A 22,861-nucleotide genomic window follows, 5' to 3' on the forward strand; every position below is an offset into this window, starting at 1 on the left:
GCAGAAAGCGGGCTTCCTGGGTGACTCAGTGGTAGAGAATCTGCCTGCCAATATAGGAGATGTGGGTTTGATCCCTGAGTTGGGAAGATCCCCTGGAGGAGGAAATGGCAACCCACTCCAGTATTCTTGCCTGGAGAATTCCATGGACAGAGGAGCCTGGCAGGCTACAGTCCATGGGTTTGCAAAGAGTCAGACATGACTTAGCCACTAAATAACAACAGAGAAAGTGGCACAGGCAGGATTTGAACCAGGCAGTGTAGCCCCAGAGTCCACACCCTTTCCAGCACTCAGCAGTCCTGCTGCTCACATACATGAGGCTTGCTTTCCCCACTCAGCCTGAGGATGAACCAGGCAGAGGAACCTTTGTGCAGAGAACTATGGACAGTGTCCTGGAGGATACTCTTTCTGTAGGAGAATGACCTGATGCCATTGATGTTTTAGGAAGAGCACCCAGATAGGAGTTTGAAAAACCCAAATGGAAAGGTAGGGAGACCAGGAAGAGCTAGTGCATCCATTGAAGAGAGAAATTATGAAGGTCTGAACTAAGGCAGGAGCGGTTTAAATGAAAAGTGCACTATGGTTCTGTAAGATGTTAACACTAGGGGAAGTGAGGTGAGGGGTATAAGGGAATGCTCTGTAGTATTTTTGCAGTTTTTCTATATGTCTAAAATTAGTTCAAAACAAAAAGCTTAAGAAATGAAAAGGAAAATATGATGGAAAAACTTGGTGAGAGACGGAACATATGTGTGGAGTTGGGGAGTGGTGGGTATGAAGAAAAATGACTCCTTTCTGCCTTTAGATAATGGGGTAGAAGATGATACCATTCCTTGAAAAGCAGTTATAGGAGAGTAAGGTTCCAGGGGACTGTGAGTTGAAAGCTTCCATTTGCACATGTACATGTTTGAGGCACCTGGAGTAGGAATGTTGATATTCAGGAGGAGTTTGGTCTGACGATAGGATTGCATTTATCACACTGCATTATATCCAGTTGGTTTCATGTCTCTGTGATTCTGAATGTGATAAACGGGAAGGCGGAGACTGCCTTGGTTGTCCTTCGAGCCTTTGCGGTCTTGGAGCAGATATCCATGAATATTTATTGGGTTGAGTTAGACTTTTACCCACAGCGGGCCAGGTGCCTCTTCAAAGTCTGTATTATGGCAATAGAGGTAGGTTATGAGTGTCTGGGAAGCACCTCAAGAAAGTGGTGTTTTTTTGAAGTTTGTGGGTGATGATCATATACTAGAACCCTTAGGTTAAACGGGAATTAGAATGACTGAATTACTTACTGAATTGACAAAATTAACTTCATGGGGAGCTTGCTGGGGTTTGAGAGATGAGGCACATAGAAGAGGAAGAAACTATCCTTTCCCTCAGAGAATCCATACACTCGCAAGTGGAATAATGAACACTCACAGGAAGTGAGGGCTTCTCTCGTAGCTCAGTCAGTAAAGAATCTGCCTGCAATGCAGGAGACCCGGGTTTGATTCCTGGGTCTGGAAGATCCCCTGGAGAAGGAAATGCAACTCACTCCAGTAGTCTTGCCTGGAAAATCCCATCGACAGAGGAGCCTGGTGGGCTACAGTCCATGGGGTCGCAAGAGCCAGACAGGACTTAGCAACTAAACCACCGCTGCCATAGGAAGTGATTGGGTGACAGTGTGAAACGCTGGGGTGATGTGCTAAAACAGGTGGGCAGAAATCAAGGAGTGGATCAGTGTAGCTGAAGTGCTTACAAACAGATTCTAAAATAAGAAGGTAGGGCCAGTGTAGCTAGAGATGACCTAAGAGCGAAAATAGCTTGAACATTTCAAGTGAGGGGTGGAAGAAGGCCAGGAAACCAAGATGATCACAGGCAGTGGAGGGGCTAGGGAGGAATCCTAATAATGCACGAGCTTATGATATTTCAGAAAGTCAAATATATAAAATTCCAATTTGTCTTCAGCTCACTTGTCTGTCTCTCAATCTTCCTTATTTTTCTGTTTCAGGTATTGTTCGACTGTTTTATTTTTATAAGGATGGTCTTTACCTCATCAAAGCCATCAATGAATTGGTAAGCTCCTGTTCTTTCATTGATAGCTGGGCCAAAAGCTGTAGCAAATCAAGTTTACTTTTAACATGGAGGCAATGACAGCTATCCTAGAGTAGAGAGAAGTAGAGACCTCCCTGGCCAGGGAGCTTCCTCCAGAATATCCAACTGAAAGCTCCCTCACCATCAGAGTACATACTGAATGCCTTGAATTTATTTACCCTCTTGTCAAGAGAAGAAAATTGCTAAGGAATTCCAGTCCAAATTGAGCACCAGATCAATGTATCTCTTAACGACTTTGTTGTTGTTGAGTTGCTATGTTGTGTCTGACTCTTTTGCAACCCCATGGACTATAACCCACCAGGCTCCTCTGTCCATGGAATTGTCCAGGCAAGAATACTGCAGTGGATAGCCATTTCCTTCTTCAGAGGATCTTCCCAACCCAGGCATCAAACCAATGTCTCCTGCATTGGCAGGTGGATTCTTTACCATTGAGCCACCAGGGAAGCCCTAATAACTACTAACAAGTCCCTAAATTTTCCAGGCTGCTTCACATCCTGTTCTCTTATCCATACTCTTCCCCTCCGCCTAGAAAGCTCTCCTTGTTTTCCTGCCTACTATGTGTGCCTCGTAAATTGCTCTCATTCCTCAAGACCAGCTCAGACATCCTCCTCTCTGAGCTACTTTCCCAAGAGAAGTTGACCTTTCCCTCCTGTGTCACAACCATATAGGACAGGATTTCTATCACAGTGTTTCTCCACCCTCCATACTTATTTGTTTATGACTGTTTCTTCTCCTGGAGGTAAGTTCCTCGAGAGCACAGGACATGGACCCATATATTTCTTATTCCTAGTACCTTGCCTGCATGCTGTAGGTTTCTGAAAGTGTTTTTTAAATTAACAAACCTAAAAAGGAGGAGGTATTGCTAAGATTATATTTTTAATTGCAGTTTATTTTATAAAAAATATTACTGATGAGCCCAAAGCAATTCAGTTTGTGTGGGGGATGCTGGAATGATGCTGGAATGCTGGATAAACATATTGGGGGAAGGAATGAAGCTCAACCCTACATCACATCATACATAAAAATTAGAGATGAATTATAGACTTAACTTTAAAGGGCAAAGACATTATCCTTTTTAAAAAAAATACAGGAAATGGTTTTTGCAACCTTGGGGCAAGCAAAGATTTCTTAGGACATAAAAGGCACTAATTGTAAGAGAAAAAAACTGAAATGGGACTTCATCAAAGAAACTTCTCATGCCTCATGTGAGTGAATGAAAGTCTCTCAGTTGCATCCGACTCTTTGTGACCCCATGGACTACACAGTCCATGGAATTCTCCAGGCCAGAATACTAGAGTGGGTAGCTGTTCCCTTATCCAGGGGATCTTCCCAACCCAGGAATCAAACCCAGGTCTCCCGAATTGTGGGCAGATTCTTTACCAGCTGAGCTACCAGGGAAGCCCAAGAATACTGGAGTGGGTAGCCTATCCTTTCTCCATTGGATCTTCCCAACCCAGGAATTGAACTGGGGTCTCTTGCATTGCAGGCAGATTTTTTACCAACCGAGCTATTAGGAATCTCTCAGGCCTCATGTGATATGCAAAAATTAACTCAAAATGGATCATTTGAGCTATATGAAAACTCAAAAACTATAAAACCTCTAGAAGAAAACAGGAGCAAGTCTTTGTGATCTTTGTTAGGCAAAGATTTTTTTTTTGATTTTATTTTATTTTTAAACTTTACATAATTGTATTAGTTTTGCCAAATATCAAAATGAATCTGCCACAGGTATCCATGTGTTCCCCATCCTGAACCCTCCTCCCTCCTCCCTCCCCATACCATCCCTCTGGGTCGTCCCAGTGCACTAGCCCCAAGCGTCCAGTATCGTGCATCGAACCTGGACTGGCAACTCGTTTCTTACATGATATTTTACATGTTTCAATGTCATTCTCCCAAATCTTCCCACCCTCTCCCTCTGCAACAGAGTCCATAAGACTGTTCTATACATCAGTGTCTCTTTTGCTGTCTCGTACACAGGGTTATTGTTACCATCTTTCTAAATTCCATATATATGCATTAGTATACTGTATTTATGTTTTTAAACTACAATACCGAAATTGTATTTCATACAAGAAAAAAAAAACTGATAAGTCAGACTTCATCAAAACTAAAACCTTCTGTTCTACAAAAGACACTGTTAAAAGAATACAAAGGCAAGTTATAGACTAGGAGCAAATAATTGCAAATCACATATCTGATAAAAGACTTGTATCTAGAAGATATAAAGAACTCTCAAACTCAAAAATAAGAAAAACAACACAGGTTTTTAAAATGAGCAAATATCTTGAAAAAAAAAAAAAAAAGACAGTTCACCAAAGAATATATAGAAGATAAATAAGATGTTCACTACCATTAGTCATTAGAGAAAATACAAATTAAAATCATGATCTGTCCCTGCATGTGTACTAGAATGCCTAAAATTGAAAAGACAGACCATACCAAGTGTTAGCAGACTATGAAACAGCCGGGACTCTCATACACTGCTGGCGGTGAGGACTAGTACCACAACCACTTTGGCAATTATTTTTAAAAAAGACGTTAAACGTACACCCGCCATATGATGCGGCCATTCCACTCCCAGATATTTGCCTGGGAGAAATGAAAGTATATTTCCATATGAAGATTTGTACATGGACATTCCTAGCAGCTTTCTTGGTCGTAGCCAGAAACCAGAAACCACTCCGCACCCATCAACAGGTAAATGGCTAAATCGATCTTGGCACATACTGCTCAGCAGTAAAAAGGAATACATATAACAACATGGCTACATCTCAGAATAATTAGGCTGAGTGAAAGAAGTCTGACAAAAAAGAATACATATATACTGTATGATTCCATTTCTATAAAATTCAAGAAGATACAAAACTAATCTAGGGACAGGGAATGCCAGTTTTTGCCTGGGTAGGTTGGGAGAGGGGTGGAAGGAAGGCTTACAAAGGGGCGGGAAGAATGGATATGTTCCTTATCTTGATTGTGGTGCTGGTTTCAAGGGATCTATATATGTCTAAACTAATCAAACTGTACAGTTTAAATATGCACAGTTTATTATGTTATTATCATATCCCTAATAAAACGAATTTAAAACTTATGCTCATCAAAAGATGCTGTTGGGGACTTCCTTGGTGGTACAGTAGATTGGAATCTGCCTGCCAGGGGACACAGGTTAGCTCCCTCGTCTGGGAAGATCCCATATGCCGCGGAGCAGCTAAGCCCATGCACCACAACCACTGAGCTGGAGCTCGGGAGCCCACGAGCAACTACCGCAATGACTGAGGCACTACAGCCCATGTTCCGCAACAAAGGAAGCCACCACAATGAGAAGCCCACGCTCTGCAACAGGGTAACCCCCGCTTGCCCAGCTGGATAAAGCCCGTGCATAGCAATGCAGACCCAGCACAGTCAAAATAGATAATTAAAAGATGTTATAAGAGTTTAATCGGAGAAGACAATGGCACCCCTCTCCAGTACTCTTGCCTGGAGAATCCCATGGATGGAGGAGCCTGGTAGGCTACAGTCCATGGGGTCGCTAAGAGTTGGACACGACTGAGCGACTTCATTTTCACTTTTCACTTTCATGCATTGGAGAAGGAAATGGCAACCCACTCCACTGTTCTTGCCTGGAGAATCCCAGGGATGGGGGAGCCTGGTAGGCTACTGTCTATGGGGTCGCACAGAGTCGGACACTACTGAAGCGACTTAGCATAGCATAGCATAAGAGTTTAATCAGTATTAGGGGCAGAGTGGACCCCAGAGAGCTCCGAGAAACCCCACTGCCCCCCTGACTAGTGACCCTTTAATATAAAATGTCCAAACTCATCATTTAAATATGTCCAAGCTCATCAAGTTGTACCTTTAATATCTGTGCCTTTGTGAAGTTGCTGAGTCATGTCCGACTCTTTGTGATCCCATGGACTGTAGCCTACCAGGCTCCTCCATCCATGGAATTTTCCAGACAAGAGTACTGGAGTGGGTTGCCATTTCCTTCTCCAGGGGATATTCCTGACCTAGGGATCGAACCCAGGTCTCTCACATTGCAGGCAGACACTTTACCATCTGAACCACCAGGGAAAACTGTTTTTAAATTTATGTAAAAAGAAATCTCTTTAAAAAAAGATACAAGGAATACTCATCAACTCATTTCAGAACTGTGACCAGCAGAACTGTGATATCTAAACTTGACAGGGACATTATACACAAAATAATGTTAGTGAATTACAACACACCAATAGCGTTTAGGAGACAGGGATTGTCTCCTAAACATTGTACAGGAGACAGGGATCAAGACCATCCCCATGGAAAAGAAATGCAAAAAAGCAAAATGGCTGTCTGGGGAAGCCTTACAAATAGCTGTGAAAAGAAGAGAAGCAAAAAGCAAAGGAGAAAAGGAAAGATATAAGCGTCTGAATGCAGAGTTCCAAAGAATAGCAAGGAGAGATAAGAAAGCCTTCCTCAGCGATCAATGCAAAGAAATAGAGGAAAACAACAGAAAGGGAAAGACTAGAGATCTCTCCAAGAAAATTAGAGATACCAAGGGAACATTTCATGCAAAGATGGGCTCAATAAAGGACAGAAATGGTATGGACTTAACAGAAGCAGAAGATATTAAGAAGAGGTGGCAAGAATACACAGAAGAACTGTACAAAAAAGATCTTCACGACCCAGATAATCACGATGCTGTGATCACTCACCTAGAGCCAGACATCTTGGAATGTGAAGTCAAGTGGGCCTTAGAAAGCATCACTATGAACAAAGCTAGTGGAGGTGATGGAATTCCAGTTGAGCTATTTCAAATCCTGAAAGACGATGCTGTGAAAGTGCTGCACTCAATATGCCAGCAAATTTGGAAAACTCAGCAGTGGCCACAGGACTGGAAAAGGTCAGTTTTCATTGCAATCCCAAAGAAAGGCAATGCCAAAGAATGCTCAAACTACTGCACAATTGCACTCATCTCACACGCTAGCAAAGTAATGCTCAAAATTCTCCAGGCCAGGCTTCAGCAATATGTGAACCGTGAACTTCCTGATGTTCAAGCTGGTTTTAGAAAAGGCAGAGGAACCAGAGATCAAATGGCCAACATCCGCTGGATCGTGGAAAAAGCAAGAGAGTTCCAGAGAAACATCTATTTCTGCTTTATTGACTATGCCAAAACCTTTGACTGTGTGGATCACAATAGACTGTGGAAAATTCTGAAAGAGATGGGAATACCAGACCACCTGACCTGCCTCTTGAGAAACCTATATGCAGGTCAGGAAGCAACAGTTAGAGCTGGACATGGAACAACAGACTGGTTCCAAATAGGAAAAGGAGTACGTCAAGGCTGTATATTGTCACTCTGCTTATTTAACTTACATGTGGAGTACATCATGAGAAACGCTGGGCTGGAAGAAGCACAAACTGGAATCAAGATTGCTGGGAGAAATATCAATAACCTCAGATATGCAGATAACACCACCCTTATGGCAGAAAGTGAAGAGCAACTAAAAAGCCTCTTGATGAAAGTGAAAGAGGATAGTGAAAACGTTGGCTTAAAGCTCAACATTCAGAAAACTAAGATCATGGCATCTGGTCCCATCCCTTCATGGGAAATAGATGGGGAAACAGTGGAAACAGTGTCAGACTTTATGTTTTGGGGCTCCAAAATCATTGCAGATGGTGATTGCAGCCATGAAATTAAAAGACACTTACTCCTTGGAAGGAAAGTTATGACCAACCTAGATAGCATATTCAAAGGCAGAGACATTACTTTGCCCACAAAGGTCCGTCTAGTCAAGGCCATGGTTTTTCCAGTGGTCATGTATGGATGTAAGAGTTGGACTGTGAAGAAGGCTGAGCGCCAAAGAATTGATGCTTTTGAACTGTGGTGTTGGAGAAGACTCTTGAGAGTCCCTTGGACTGCAAGGAGATCCAACCAGTCCATTCTGAAGGAGATCAGTCCTGGGGTTTCTTTGGAAGGAATGATGCTAAAGCTGAAACTCCAGTACTTTGGCCACCTCATGCGAAGAGTTGACTCATTGGAAAAGACTCTGATGATGGGAGGGATCGGGGGCAGGAGGAGAAGGGGACGACAGAGGATGAGATGGCTGGAAGGCATCACTGACTCGATGGACATGAGTTTGAGTGAACTCCAGGAGTTGGTGATGGACAGGGAGGCCTGGTGTGCTGCGATTCGTGGGGTTGCAAAGAGTCAGACAGGACTGAGCGACTGAACTGAGGCTAAGTGAAAAAAGACAAATATTGTATGATATCACTTTTATGTGGAATCTAAAAAATATAGCAAACTAGCTAATATGACAAAAAAGAAAAAACCAAGAAACAGACAGATATAGAGAAGAAACTAGTACTTACAAGGGGTATGGAGAAGTAGAGAGGAGTAATATAGGATTACGGAATTAAGAGATACAAACTATTATGTGTAAAATGAGCTACAAGGATATTTTGAACAATATGGGGAATATAGCCAATATTTTATAATAACTATAAATGGAATGTACACTTTAAAAATTGTGAATCACTATACTGTACATCGGGCTTCCCTAGTAGTTCAGATGGTAAAGCATCTGTCTGCAACACAGGAGACCTGGGTTCGATCCCTGGGTTGGGAAGATCCCCTGGAGAAGGAAATGGCAGCCCACTCCAGTATTCTTGCCTGGAAAATCCCATGGGTTGCAGAGCCTGGTAGGCTACTGTCCATGGGGTCGCAAAGAGTCGGACACGAGTGAGTGACTTCCCTTTCACTTTTCACTTTCATGCATTGGAGAAGGAAATGGCAACCCACTCCAGTATTCTTACCTGGAGAATCCCGGGGACGGGGGAGCTTGGTGGGCTTCCGTCTATGGGGTCACACAGAGTCGGACACGACTAAGCGACTTCAGTTTCAGATTTCACTTTCATATTGTACATCAAATATACTTCCATTTTTAAACAAGAAAGTGAAAGAAAAACTAAATGTTTAAAACTCCCTCTCCTTAAATAACTTAGGGGGCTTACTAGCCTAATTCTTCTAGGCACCTAATTTTGCTAGTCTTAGAGCTCCTGAAAGGTACAGCACATCTGTATACATTGAGTCTTTTTCACCTTGCTGAAAATTCAAGCAGGTTTCATACTAGGGTTCCATTCAGTCTCCACTCGATATGGACTGAATATTTTTGTGCCTCTAAAATTCATGTTGAAATTCTGATCCCCAGTGTGGGAGGCGATTAGGTCATGAGGGCAGAGTTCTCATGAGTGGAATTACCGCCCAAGAGAGCTCCCTCAACCCTTCCACCACATGACACAGAGGTGGCAGGCGGTCCATGAGCCAGGAAGCTAGGTCTTAGCAGACACTGAATCTGCCAGAAATCCTTGGAAACCTTGGATCGTGAGAAATAGATGTTGTTTATGAGCCAAATCAGACTATGGCAGTACTATAGCCTAGACAGAGCCTTTTTTTCAAGCAACTGACCAGAGTTTTCATTGTCATGTAGAACTCTTTTCAACACATTTTGAAAAGAGCTAATCATAGGTCTGAGGGTTTGCAACCTGAGCAGGAGATCAGATAGTATGAAATCACTGCAAATGATCAGGAGTATTTATGAAACCAGGAAATAAGTCCAAAATTCTTTAGATGGAAAATTGAGTTCTACTGCTTTACATGCAATCTTGTCCAATTCCTATACAAAAATGGAAAGTCTGAAGCAATTTGAGGCATCTTTTTATGCCTCAATCTTTAGAAGGATTTTTTTTTTCCTGATGTGAACTACAAAAGGCCCTGAAATACACTCTCCTCTATCATCAGGCTGAACTTATTCTATCAGCTTCTCTCTTCTTTTTAGGAGGATGCCAGCAAGCAAACCACCTGTATAAAGATGGAAATTTCTAAAGGAGGGAACTTTGCAGCCTTGCTCCTACAAGGTAAGACTGACCAAAGGCTCTTCAGAGTTCCAGTATCTTCCAGATAATCACTTTCCCCAAAAAACATTTTACTTTTAAAAATAATTTTATTTATTTATTTTTGGATGTGCTGGGGTTTTGCTACTGCGTGTGCTTTTCCATAGTTTTGAAGAGCAGGGCCTACCCTCTAGTTGCAGTGCGTGGTCTTCTTACTGTGGTGGGTTCTCTTGTTGCTGAGCACGGACTCTAGGATGTGCTGGCCTCGGCAGTTGCAGGATGTGGGCTCGGTAGCTGCAGCTCCCAGGCTCTGGAGTGCAGGCTCAGTGGTGTGGTGCTTCTTACCACAGGGGCTTAGTTGCTCCTTACCACGTGGGATCTTCCCAGACCAGGGATCAAACTCGTGTCCCTTGCATTGGCAGGCAGATTCTTTATCACTGAGCCAAGGGAAGCCCTCCAACCCTTTTATTTAGAAATAATTTACAGAAGAGTTGCAAAGATATGACTGAGTTCCCTTATATCCTTCACCCAGTGTCCCTAATACCAACATTTAATATAACCATGGTACATTTGTCAAAATTAAGCAAATAACGTTGGTATAATACAATAAACTACAGATTATTTTTTTCAGATTTTGCCAGTTTTTCCTAGATACTTTTTTTTTTTTTTGGCTCCAAGGTACAATCCAGGATATCATATTGCATTCGGTCATCATCTTTTCACACTGTACCTATATGTGTGATGTCTTGGTCTTACCTTGTCTTTCATGACCTCGACATGTTTGAGGAGTTACCAGTCAGGTATTTTGTGCAATGGCCCTGATTTTCAGTTTGAATTTTTCCTCATGATTCAAACTGGGGTTAAGGATTTGGAGGAAGATCTCACAGAGGTGAAATGCTCTTTTCATTGAATTATATTGGGGGGTATGTGATAGCACCACTGCTGGTGTTAACCCTGATCACTTAAAGTGATCTGCCAGCTTTCTCCACGGTTGAGCGACTGTTTTCCCCCTTCCATGCTCTAGGTCCAGACCACACTGGAAGGGGAGAGAATGTAAACACCATTTTCTGGATGTAGGATGATCAGAGAATTTTGAGACCTATGTTGAAACCTCCACAGTGACTGATAAACATTTAGGGGGAGATACTTGGAGATTATGCAAATATCCTGTTTGTCATTAAAGTTTTGCCCACCAGTTTTAGCATTCAACATTGGATCTTGCTTGTTGCAATTATTCCTGTGGTAATAGAATATATTTTATCCAAATGATTATTAGCTTGACTTTTAACTTTTAAATAATTAGACATTTGGCGTCTCGGCCTCTATTTAGATTCTTGCCCCAGGTCCCTCAGATGTTAGGTGCTGGAGAAAGATACCTATTTTGTAATGCTTTATGCACCAAAGGAAACTTTTATACTATCTGTAGTAGTTTGTTAGGGCTGTTATAGCAAAGTACCACAAACTAGCTGGCTTAAAATTACAGACATGTACTCCCCAACAGCTCTGGAGTCCAAAAGTCTGAAAACAAGATGTCTATATGATTACTTTTTTAAGGAAACATTTAGCCAGAATCCCATTCTAGGAAAGTAACTTTTCCTGGGTTGGCAGGTATTCAGTACAGAAGCTGAGCATGTTTCTTTGACAAGATAAAGTGCTCACAGCCACCCCATGGGTTGTCATCTCCTCAAATATTGGTCAGAAGAATTCTCCTGAGGCATCTCTCAGAGTTCGATTCTAGCCCGTTGTCAGCCATACCCCTCTCGGTTACTGCTTCTGTATATGCCACTTTCCTCCCCAGGTGGGAACAGCTGTAACACAAAACGTCAGTGGAATTTATCATTTGGAACCTAGAAAGCGTGGGGACCAGGCAGCGTGGACAGTCAGGTTAAAACTGTTACATTGGTGCTGTGAGGGTGAGAAGCCCATCTCCAGTTAGAGGCAGCGGCCTGGGGAGAGGAGTTCAGGGCTCTCTGTGAGTGAGGACTGGCAACAACCGCTACAGAATCACATCTCCTTCCGTTTGTCAAAGTTGCCTCTGTGCCAGTGGTTCTGAGATGGGCCGTTTCTCTGAGGAAACTCATTGCCTGTTTGCGGTTGCTCAACGGTTCCTCGGTTTCCCAATGCAGGAGCTGGGGACATTTGGCTGGATGTGTATAAGCTGCCCAAGGAGTCTTGGGTCAAGGAAGTGCAGTACCCCCAACTTGCCGTAAATACAAAGAAGAAAATCAGACAGCAGCTGCAATTGGTAGGTAACACCTGTCTTCAACTGATATGTTCCTCCCTGCCCACATCTAGCGCACCTCCTTCTTGCAATTTCAAGATGAAGGAGCCTGTCTGGAGGCTGTAAGACAGGACAAGAGGTACCCTGGCCTGTGTCTCTTAAGTCAGTTTGCTTTGGTTAAAATAAGATGGTTAAAAAGCCGAGGGGTCTTAAATGGTGGAACATGGTATCTCTCTCCTCTGGGAGTTGCCTCTCTACCAAGACCACTCCCAGGCATTTCTCTGGGAGAGTGTTTTGTTTTTTTTTGACTCTGACTAATAGATATATTTTTTCCCCTCCTGGGCTGAAATAATCCTTCCATGTCTCTCCACTACACTCTCCACTACACTCTCCAGATTATGGTATAAAGGAGTTGTTCTAAATATATGGGAATATATGTATTCTTCATATTATTCTTAGAAGGTAGGTAGAAATCTATTTCAGTTTAATTATATGTGATCCCTGGGACTCATGCCATCTCTTCAAAATACAATATTTAAACAAAAAAGATTTTAAGACAATTTTCTCATCTATCTGATGTGCAGTTATTATATATATTGGCTGTATTGTGTGTGGCATGTAGGACCTGAGCTCCCCAACCAGGGATTGAATCCATGCCCTCCCCAGTGGAAGTGCACAGTCCTAACCACTGGACCACCAGGGAATTCCCAAAGTGTAGTTATTATTTTTTTTAATCAATGACAACAAATATCAGTTGAGGATGCCTTTAAAACATATTGTGCTATGTGCTATAAAGTGTTAGTGAAATTAATCTACGAGACCAAGATTGAGACTCACATTCAATGCCAAGTACATTGAGTGGCTTTGAATAAATGCCCTTTTTCTCCAGTGAATGTCTTTGTAGCAAGGTGTGATTTTTTGTATCTCTTGGAGAGTTACTGGCCCAGAGACATTCCTCCTCTAAACTCTTACAGAATCTATTCTTTGTACCTCTCTTTGACACTTCTCATATACCATCCTATTGTGCAATGGCACCCCACTCCAGTACTCTTGCCTGGAAAATCCCATGGACGGAGGAGCCTGGTAGGCTGCAGTCCATGGGGTCGCTAAGAGTCAGACACGACTGAGCGACTTCACTTTCACTTTCACTTTCATGCATTGGAGAAGGAAATGGCAACCCACTCCAGTGTTTTTGCCTGGAGAATCCCAGGGACAGAGGAGCCTAGTGGGCTGCCGTCTATGGGGTCGCACAGAGTCGGACACGACTGAAGCGACTTAGCAGCAGCAGTAGCGGTTCTTTTCTCCTAACTAGATGGTAAATTTCTAGGTTGTTGTACCTTCTGCTTCTTTTTGTCACCATCCCCATGGCATCCTACTCAGTGCCCAACAGATACATTTTTTGAGGGATTAATTTATTATCCAAGTGGGAAAAGCACCTTGGAATGGGGGTGATTTGTCACCATAATTCACTGTTTCTATACACTGAGAAGCAATCAACTTATGCCAGTTACAGTGGTAGCTTTTGTACTATGAATTATATTTAGAGTTACTTATAAATAATAATTGTCAACATCACTGATAAATTTTGTCAATCAGAAATATTCACTTTAACTTAGATTTTTGTAATAGTCTCCTAGCTGACCCCCTCCCTTTCACTCATATTCTCTCTTAACGTCATTGATGATTTCTTGTTTCCCCAAATAGGTTTTAAGATCCTAGAGAATGGGTATCATGTATTAAAATCCTACAGGCCAGAGGACCGCACAAATACTGGCCCTCCATGTCTATGGGGATGAGTTCACATCTCACAAGAGTGATTGAGGGGAAGAAGGAGCAATGCGAAAAATTAAAGGAAGAAGGGGAGCATATACCAAACCCATCATGAATTAATTTCTCATTTTTCTCCCCAGAACACTCCTGATTCTGTGACTGCAGATAGTTTAGATACGGTAAGAAACTTTAAAGAATATCTCCAAAGAGATTTAACTTGAATGTTAGAAATTTTTATTTTGATTTTAAAGGTACCTTAAATGTCAAATATATTAATAAAATATTCTTACCAGGGCACTGTTTTCAGATTCTCTGTGATTTGATCTTGTGCCTCATTCTTGAGGAGAACTGACCCAAGTCATTTGTTCAGGGGTGGGTTTCCCTGAGACAGGGGCCCTGCCAGTGTTTTCACATGGCCACAGACTTTTGTAAAATTGGAAAAAGTAACATGTTTTAACCATAATCACTTAAGACCACCACCATCTCTTCTCACTCAAACTTCCCCTCTGTCACAATAGCCCCCGAACTGAGTTGTATTAGATGGTCATTGGCACTCTGTATTCTCTTTCTTACAGAGACCCCTAAACCATATATACTTCAGGCCCCATAGAATCCAGCTTGCCTCTGCCAATGTAAGCAGCCCAATCCACCAAACTCACGTTTGGGGTTTTCTGTTCTACTTTGGTGTTGGAGGTCACGTTTGTATTGGGATACGGCAGAGCACAGACAGGGTTCCCTGGAGCTTCCTGACTCTGCCTCTGAGGCAAAGAGCACACCATGCTTTCCAGAGGCTTAGCTCTTGGGATTCAAGCCTATCAGAAGAGAAATGGTGAACTTCCAAATGGAAGTCTCTCTCCAGAGGCCTTTCCTTTATCCCTTTTAAAATTACGTTTTGTCTCAAATTATACAAATGCTATGTGAACACATCACTTTGGGAAGAACCAAGTAATGCAGACTCAGCAGCCCTCTCCAGAGATCATCACCATTATTAGCTTGGTGTGTGTTTTCTATAGGCCTTTAGTATACAGTTTGATTCAAATATCAGTTTATTTTGAAAAATATACTTTCATTTTATGGGAATTTTCTTCTATATAAGTGGCATCATACTATACAGATTTTCTTATGAACTTGCATTTTTATACTAATCAACTTATTGGCAAAGTTTTGCAATGTCAGACAAACCTACCTTGTTCTTTTCCTCTGTTCTATTCCTACTAAAGATGTACCGTAGTTTATTTGGTTGTTCATTCATTGGTGTTATTGAAGGTTTTCCTAATTTGTGGCTTTTATATAACGAGTGAAAATCTTTGTAAACTCTTCTTTGTGTACCTGAGTGCTTCTGAAGGATGTGTGCAATTTTAGTTTTAATATAGATCCTATTAAATAGATTAAATAGATCCAAAAATGACATGACAATTTACATTCAATCAATTTCTCCACAGCCTGGTTAACCTTGATATTATTAATTTTTGTGCAAATTGATGAAACAAAATATTGTCTCATGTTAATTTTCATTAATCTCCTATTTTTATTGGCTATTGAGGTTTTGTCTTCTGTGAATTGCCTGTGAATTTTTTGCCAATTACATATTTTCTTCCAATCTGTTGTTTCCCTTTTTTACTTTATGTGCTTTTCTGTTGTAAAGATATTTTAGATTCTGTTATAGTCAGAATTTTTAACCTTTTCTTTACAGCCATTGCACTTAAGAAGGTTATCTCTATCTCAAGATTATAAATAAATTCTCCTGTGCTTTCTTCTAATACTTCGTAGTGTATTTGTTTTTGGTTTTTTTTTTTTTTTTTGCACATTTCACTCTTTTATACACGTGGTAGTTTTTTCTGTGAATGGAACAAGGAAGAGATCCACGTTGATCTGTCTTTTTAAAATAGCAATTGCAACACAAGTACCATTCCTATGTATATTTCTACACTTTTGATCCTGTTCCATTAAAATATTTGTGTGCCTGTATCAAGCATCAGCCTCTTGAGAAACCTATATGCAGGTCGGGAAGCAACAGTTAGAACTGGACATGGAACAACAGACTGGTTCCAAATAGGAAAAGGAGTACGTCAAGGCTGTATATTGTCACCCTGCTTATTTAACTTCTATGCAGAGTACATCATGAGAAACGCTGGACTGGAAGAAGCACAGCTGGAATCAAGATTGCTGGGAGAAATATCAATAATCTCAGACATGCAGATGACACCACCCTTATGGCAGAAAGTGAAGAGGAACTAAAAAGCCTCTTGATGAAAGTGAAAGAGGAGAGTGAAAAAGTTGGCTTAAAGCTCAACATTCAGAAAATGAAGATCATGGCATCTGGTCCCATCACTTCATGGGAAATAGATGGGGAAACAGTGGAAACAGTGTCAGACTTTATTTTTGGGGACTCCAAAATCACTGCAGATGGTGACTGCAGCCATGAAATTAAAAGACGCTTACTCCTTGGAAGGAAAGTTATGACCAACCTAGATAGCATATTCAAAAGCAGAGACATTACTTTGCCAACAAAGGTCCATCTAGTCAAGGCCATGGTTTTTCCAGTGGTCATGTATGGATGTGAGAGTTGGACTGTGAAGAAAGCTGAGCGCCAAAGGATTGATCCTTTTGAACTGTGGTACTGGAGAAGACTCTTGAGAGTCCCTTGGACTGCAAGGAGATCCAACCAGTCCATCCTAAAGGAGACCAGCCCTGGGTGTTCACTGGAAGGACTGATGCTGAGGCTGAAACTCCAGTACTTTGGCCACCTCATTCGAAGAGTTGACTCATTGGAAAAGACCCTGATGCTGGGAGGGATTGGGGGCAGGAGGAGAAGGGGATGACAGAGGATGAGATGGCTGGATGGCATCACCAACTCAATGCACATGAGTTTGGGTGAATTCCGGGAGTTGGAGATAGACAGGGAGGCCTGGCGTGCTGCGATTCATGGGGTCGCAAAGAGTCAGACACAATTGAGGAACTGAACTGAGACCTTAGGAACTTCACAGCATAATATAGGCATTTAGTGCTGCTGCTGCTGCTGCGTTGCTTCAGTCGTGTCTGACTCTGTGTGACCCCATAGACGGCAGCCCAACAGGCTCCCCCATCCCTGGGATTTTCCAGGCAAGAACACTGGAGTGGGTTGCCCTTTCCTTCTCCAATGCATGAAAGTGAAAAGTGAAAGTGAAGTCGCTCAGTCGTGTCCGACTCTTAGGGACCCCATGGACTGCAGCCTACCAGGCTCCTCCATCCATGGGATTTTCCAGACAAGAGTACTGGAGTGGGGTGCCATCGCCTTCTCCGATTTAGTGCTATAAACTTGCATCTAACTAATGCTTTAGTTGCTTCCTTCGAATTTTGATATTTTATGTTTTCATTTTTGAAAATACTTCCTAATTTGCATTTTTTAACTTCTTTTTTGAAACCAGTGGATTATTTTTTGAAGCATGTTATTTAGTGTCCAAATACTTGAGATGTTCTAGATATCTTTCTTTTTTTTTTCTGGTTTCTAACTGAATTCTGTTGTGATCAGAGAACATACTTCATATAATTTGAAACCTTTCAAATTTATTAAGACTTGTTTTATGCCCCAAATATGGTTAATTCTGTTAAGTATTCTATGTGCACTTGAAAAGAACATGCAGTCGGTTGTCATTGGTCCAAGTTATTCAAGTCTTCTATATCCTTACTGCTTTCCCCTCTATATTCTTACTGATTTTCTGTCTGCTTATCCTATCAGTTATTGAGGGAAGACTGTTGAAATCTATGAGATTATAGATTTATTTCTGCTTTCACACTAAGAATTTTTGCTTCATGTATTTTGAAGCCCTGTTATTAGGTGCAAGAAACATTTAGAATTTTATGTCCCCTTGAGAATTGACCATTTTATCTTTATTCAATGACCCTTTGATCTCTGGTAACATTTTTTGCTCAGAAATCTATATTGTCAGATATTAATATAGCCACCTCAGCTTTCTTTTGATTAGTTTATAAGATATACTTTTTATATACTTTTAAAAATCCTTATATTTAAGATAAGTTTCTTTTTGATAGCATATCATTAGGTCTTGCCTTTTTAATCTAATCTGTCAAACTCTACCTTTTAACTGGGGTGTTTAGGCCATTTATGCCATTATATTTAAAGTGATTTTTGCTGTATTTATGTCTAAATCTACCACTTTGCTGTTTAGTTTCTATTTTTCCTGCCTGTTTTTCTTTTTTTTTTTTCTTTTTTCACCTTCTTTTGAAATGAGTGTTTCTAACGATCCTGTTTTATCTCCTTTGTTGGCTTATTATCTGTGCTTTTTCCTTATTGTAGGATATGAACATTTCTTTTAGAGGAGATGTTAAGTTGAGTCTTCCAGTTCAAATAATGAAAATCAAACCACCCAAACCAATTACAGGTACGTATAAGTCCATGAATACTGTCTTTCCTTTTGCCATTGATTTCTTAGTTTTTCCTTTCTCTTTCTCCACATTTTTCATTTATTAGCAGCAATATCTGATTTACAAGTCATAGGCTCTGGGACTAAAGATTAAAAATATAAATGTTACAAGGATATAATTAACTAAAAGAATTGGGACATCAGGAGACACCTTTCCCCTAGTGCTGGTGGGGTTCATGCATTCCTACATTCCTGTGTTACTTCATTCACCAGTATTTGCTGAGGGCCGATAATGCACCAGGCACAAAAATGAGTCAGACACATCTCCCATGCTCCAGAAGCTGCAGGTGAAAAAGGAAACCATCACAGTAGGATTCAATTAGGTGCAGCAGTGGGGGCCATCCAGGACCAGACAAACATAGAGGAAGGAGTAACTAACTCTGCCTAGGGAATAGGCAGAGGCTCTTTCAGAAGAAGGAACATTTGAGAAGGTTTTAAGAATTAAGTGGGAGTTGGCTAAGAGGACCAGAGGGTAAGTCCACACTTTAGACAGAGGACATACAATCTATCCTCTCAATATTCACACATGACCTTAGAGATATACCTACAAGGGTGTTTACTGCAGTGCTATTTATAGAGGCATAAGACTAGTGAGGTAAATCTGGTACACTCCGAGTACTTTGCAGCCATTAAAAACAAAGAGACAAATGCAAAAGACCAAGAATAGACAATTCACTCTCATAGAAGAACATGGTGATATGATTTCTCCATCAAGATTTATTACAAAGTCACAATAATTAAAACAAGGTAGAAAAAGAGATGAGTGAATAATAGATGGAAAGATATATATAAAATATAGAAATAGTTGATAGAATATAGTAGATTTAAAGATTAGATGAAAAAACACAGGACTGAGAAGACAGGACAGAGTTAGGCCGAAATGGACCCTTGATATCTGCTGAAGGTGGTGCTATGGAGCGGTAAATGGTCACTTCAGTAAGTGGTGCTGGTTGTCCATATGGCCCCTGCCTCACATGATATACAAAATTAAATTCCAGATGAATCATAAAAGTTAATATGAAAGACAAAGCAATAAAACTTTTAGAAAATAATATAAGGCAATATCTTTATGACCTTTGGGTAGGGAAAGACTTTTTAGACCAAAGACAAAAAGTACTTATTTATAAGAAAAGTTGGTAAGTCTGACTATATTAAAATTAAAGACTTCTAATCATCCAAGTACATCATTAACAGCATGAATGGGCAAATTATGTATTGGGAGAAGGCATTTTCAAAACACACAAGACTTATGAATGGTCCATATCTAGACTCTATTAAGAATTCCCACAGATTGTTAGGAAAACGACAGGTAATTTGGTATAAAATAGGTAAGAGATTATTCAAATGGCCAATAAACATATGAAAAGATGTTCAGCATAGTTAGTTATCAGGGAAAGGCAAATTAAAACCATAATGAGAAAAAAAACCAAACCATAATGAGATACCACTTAACACCTACCAGAATGGCTAAAATTAAAAGATATTGATTATACACAGATCTGCACACACACTGCAGGGTGTTTTTCTAACAAAAGGAGTAAGGAATAATGCTGCTAATATAAAACAATGATGATATTGTTTTAAAATAAATAAATAAAAGATATTGATCATACCAAGTTGGTGAGGATGTGAAACAATCAAACCTCCCATACATAGATAGCAATGAAAATCAGTACAACCACCCTGGAAAACAATTTAGTGTTAGTGTTAAAGAAAAGTTACATTCTCTGACCCAGCATTTACACTGGGTAACCAACCGTTATCAGTTTGTCTGGGACTAAGGGATTTCCCTGGACATGGGGCTTTTGGTGCTAAAACTAGGAAACTGCTAGACAAACCAGAATGAGTTAGTCACCCTGCTTCTAGATGTATACCTGATTAGCTTGAAAGTAAAGGTATTTCAGGAAGAATGTACAGGAATAATAATAATGGCATGATTTCCAATAACCACAAACCATGAAACAACTGAAAATCCATCAACAAAAGAACATGTAAATAAACCTTAATATATGTATATATTTTTCACCCAATGGAATACTATACAGCAATGAAAAGGAAAAACCACAAATATACACAACAAAATGGATAAATCTCACAATATTAAGCAAAAGAGGGCACATATAGAATTGACACTGTACAATTCCACTGTGTACAGCTCAAAAACCAGGCAAAACAAAGCTGTGGTGTTTAGATGCATATTTAGGTAGCATAAAAGTAACATAAATGTCATGAAGTGATTACCTAAAAGCCAAGAGAATGGCTGCTGCTTTTCTCAGGAGGTTATGACCGGAGCCGGAGAAGGCAATGGCACCCCACTCCAGTATTCTTGCCTGGAAAATCCCATGGATGGAGGAGCCTAGTAGGCTGCAGTCCATGGGGTCACTAAGAGTCAGACACGACTGAGAGACTTCACTTTCACTTTTCACTTTCATGCATTGGAGAAGGAAATGGCAACCCACTCCAGTGTTCTTGCCTGGAGAATCCCAGGGACAGGGGAGCCTGGTAGGCTTCCGTCTATGGGGTCACACAGAGTTGGACATGACTGAAGTGACTTAGCATAGCATAGCATAGCATATGACCGGAGCAGGGCCCTTGGGAAGCTTTTAGCAGGGAGATGTGATAATCTGTTTCTTGACCTTAGGAGAGACAGATGTTTTCTTTAGCATAATTTATTAAGATGTATTTAAAGGAAAAGATACATTTTTATGCTCCTTTCTGAATGTGTTATAGTTCACAACAAGGAAAGGGTTTAATAAATGCAAATAAGCAACAAACAAGAAGATCTATAGTACTGAAATAAAGAGATCTCCCAAGATATGTCATCAAATCAAAATGCAAAACAAACCAAAAAACAAAATGCCAGACGTGCAGGGTATGACAGCAATTCTCAAACTTTAGCTGGATCAGACTCATTTGGAGGATTTATAAAAACCCAAATTGCTGGGCCCTGCAGATGGTGATTGCAGCCATGAAATTAAAAGACACTTACTCCTTGGAAGGAAAGTTATGACCAACCTAGACAACATATTAAAAGCAGAGACATTACTTTGTCCACAAAGGTCCATCTAGTCAAGGCTATGGTTTTTCCAGTAGTAATGTATAGATGTCAGAGTTGGACTATAAAGAAAGCTGAACCCCAAAGAATTGATGCTTTTGAACGTTAGTGTTGGAGAAGACTCTTGAGAGTCCCTTGGACTGTAAGGAGATCCAACCAGTCCATCCTAAAGCAGATCACTGGAAGGACTGATGTTGAAGCTGAAACTCCAATACTTTGGCCACCTTATGCTAAGAGCTGACTCATTTGAAAAGACCCTGATGCTGGGAAAGTTTGAGGGCAGGAGGAGAGGGGGATGACAGAGGATGAGATGGTTGGATGGCATCACCAACTCAATGGACATGGGTTTGGGTAGACTCTGGGAGTTGGTGATGGACAGAGAGGCCTGGCGTGCTGCGATTCATGGGGTCGCAAAGAGTCAGACATGACTGAGTGACTGAACTGAACTGACCCACAGCATTTCTGTTTCATTTCTAACTCTGATGATCTGGGACCACATTTCAAGAACTGCTAGTTAATATATGGTAACAGGACTGGAAAAGGTCAGTTTTCATTCCAATCCCAAAGAAAGGCAGTGCCAAAGAATGCTCAAACTACTGCACAGTTGCACTCATCTCACACACTAGCAAAGTAATGCTCAAAATTCTCCAAGCCAGGCTTCAGCAGTACGTGAACTGTGAACTTCCTGATGTTCAAGCTGGTTTTAGAAAAGGCAGAGGAACCAGAGATCAAATGGCCAACATCTGCTGGATCATGGAAAAAGCAAGAGAGTTCCAGAGAAACATCTATTTCTGCTTTATTGACTATGCCAAAGCCTTTGACTGTGTGGATCACAATAAACTGTGGAAAATTCTGAAAGAGATGGGAATACCAGACCACCTGACCTGCCTCTTGAGAAACCTATATGCAGGTCAGGAAGCAACAGTTAGAGCTGGACATGGAACAACAGACTGGTTCCAAATAGGAAAAGGAGTACGTCAAGGCTGTATATTGTCACCCTGCTTATTTAACTTATATGCAGAGTACATCATGAGAAACGCTGGACTGGAAGAAGCACAAGCTGGAATGAAGACTGCCAGCAGAAATATCAATAAGCTCAGATATGCAGAGGGCACCACCCTTATGGCAGAAAGTGAAGAGGAACTAAAAAGCCTCTTGATGAAAGTGAAAGTGGAGAGTGAAAAAGTTGGCTTAAAGCTCAACATTCAGAAAACTAAGATCATGGCATCTGGTCCCATCACTTCATGGGAAATAGACAGGGAAACAGTGGAAACAGTGTCAGACTTTATTTTTGGGGGCTCCAAAATCACTGCAGATTGTGACTGCAGCCATGAAATTAAAAGACGCTTACTCCTTGGAAGGAAAGTTATGACCAACCTAGATAGCATATTCAAAAACAGAGACATACTTTGCCCGCAAAGGTCCATCTAGTCAAGA

The 22,861-nt window shown here is 41.0% G+C and overlaps 1 protein-coding gene across 6 annotated transcripts in view; it reads left to right on the forward strand.

Moving 5' to 3' along the window:
- Positions 1-22,861, forward strand: part of WDR93 (WD repeat domain 93) — a 52,392-nt gene that overhangs the window by 11,767 nt on the left and 17,764 nt on the right. For 5 of the 6 annotated variants that reach the window (XM_070358259.1, XM_005895146.3, XM_070358260.1 and 2 more), the window contains exons 4-8: positions 1,985-2,049; positions 9,900-9,978; positions 12,081-12,199; positions 14,086-14,124; positions 18,243-18,327. In XM_070358259.1, coding sequence (XP_070214360.1) covers positions 1,985-2,049; positions 9,900-9,978; positions 12,081-12,199; positions 14,086-14,124; positions 18,243-18,327 — 387 coding nt within the window. Of the gene's footprint in view, positions 1-1,984; positions 2,050-9,899; positions 9,979-12,080; positions 12,200-14,085; positions 14,125-14,520; positions 15,496-18,242; positions 18,328-22,861 lie in introns of those variants that run through there. The other variant, XM_070358261.1, reaches the window with a different exon arrangement.

Source organism: Bos mutus, chromosome 21 (genome assembly GCF_027580195.1).
Source record: "Bos mutus isolate GX-2022 chromosome 21, NWIPB_WYAK_1.1, whole genome shotgun sequence".
In the NCBI taxonomy this organism is placed as follows: domain Eukaryota; kingdom Metazoa; phylum Chordata; class Mammalia; order Artiodactyla; family Bovidae; genus Bos; species Bos mutus.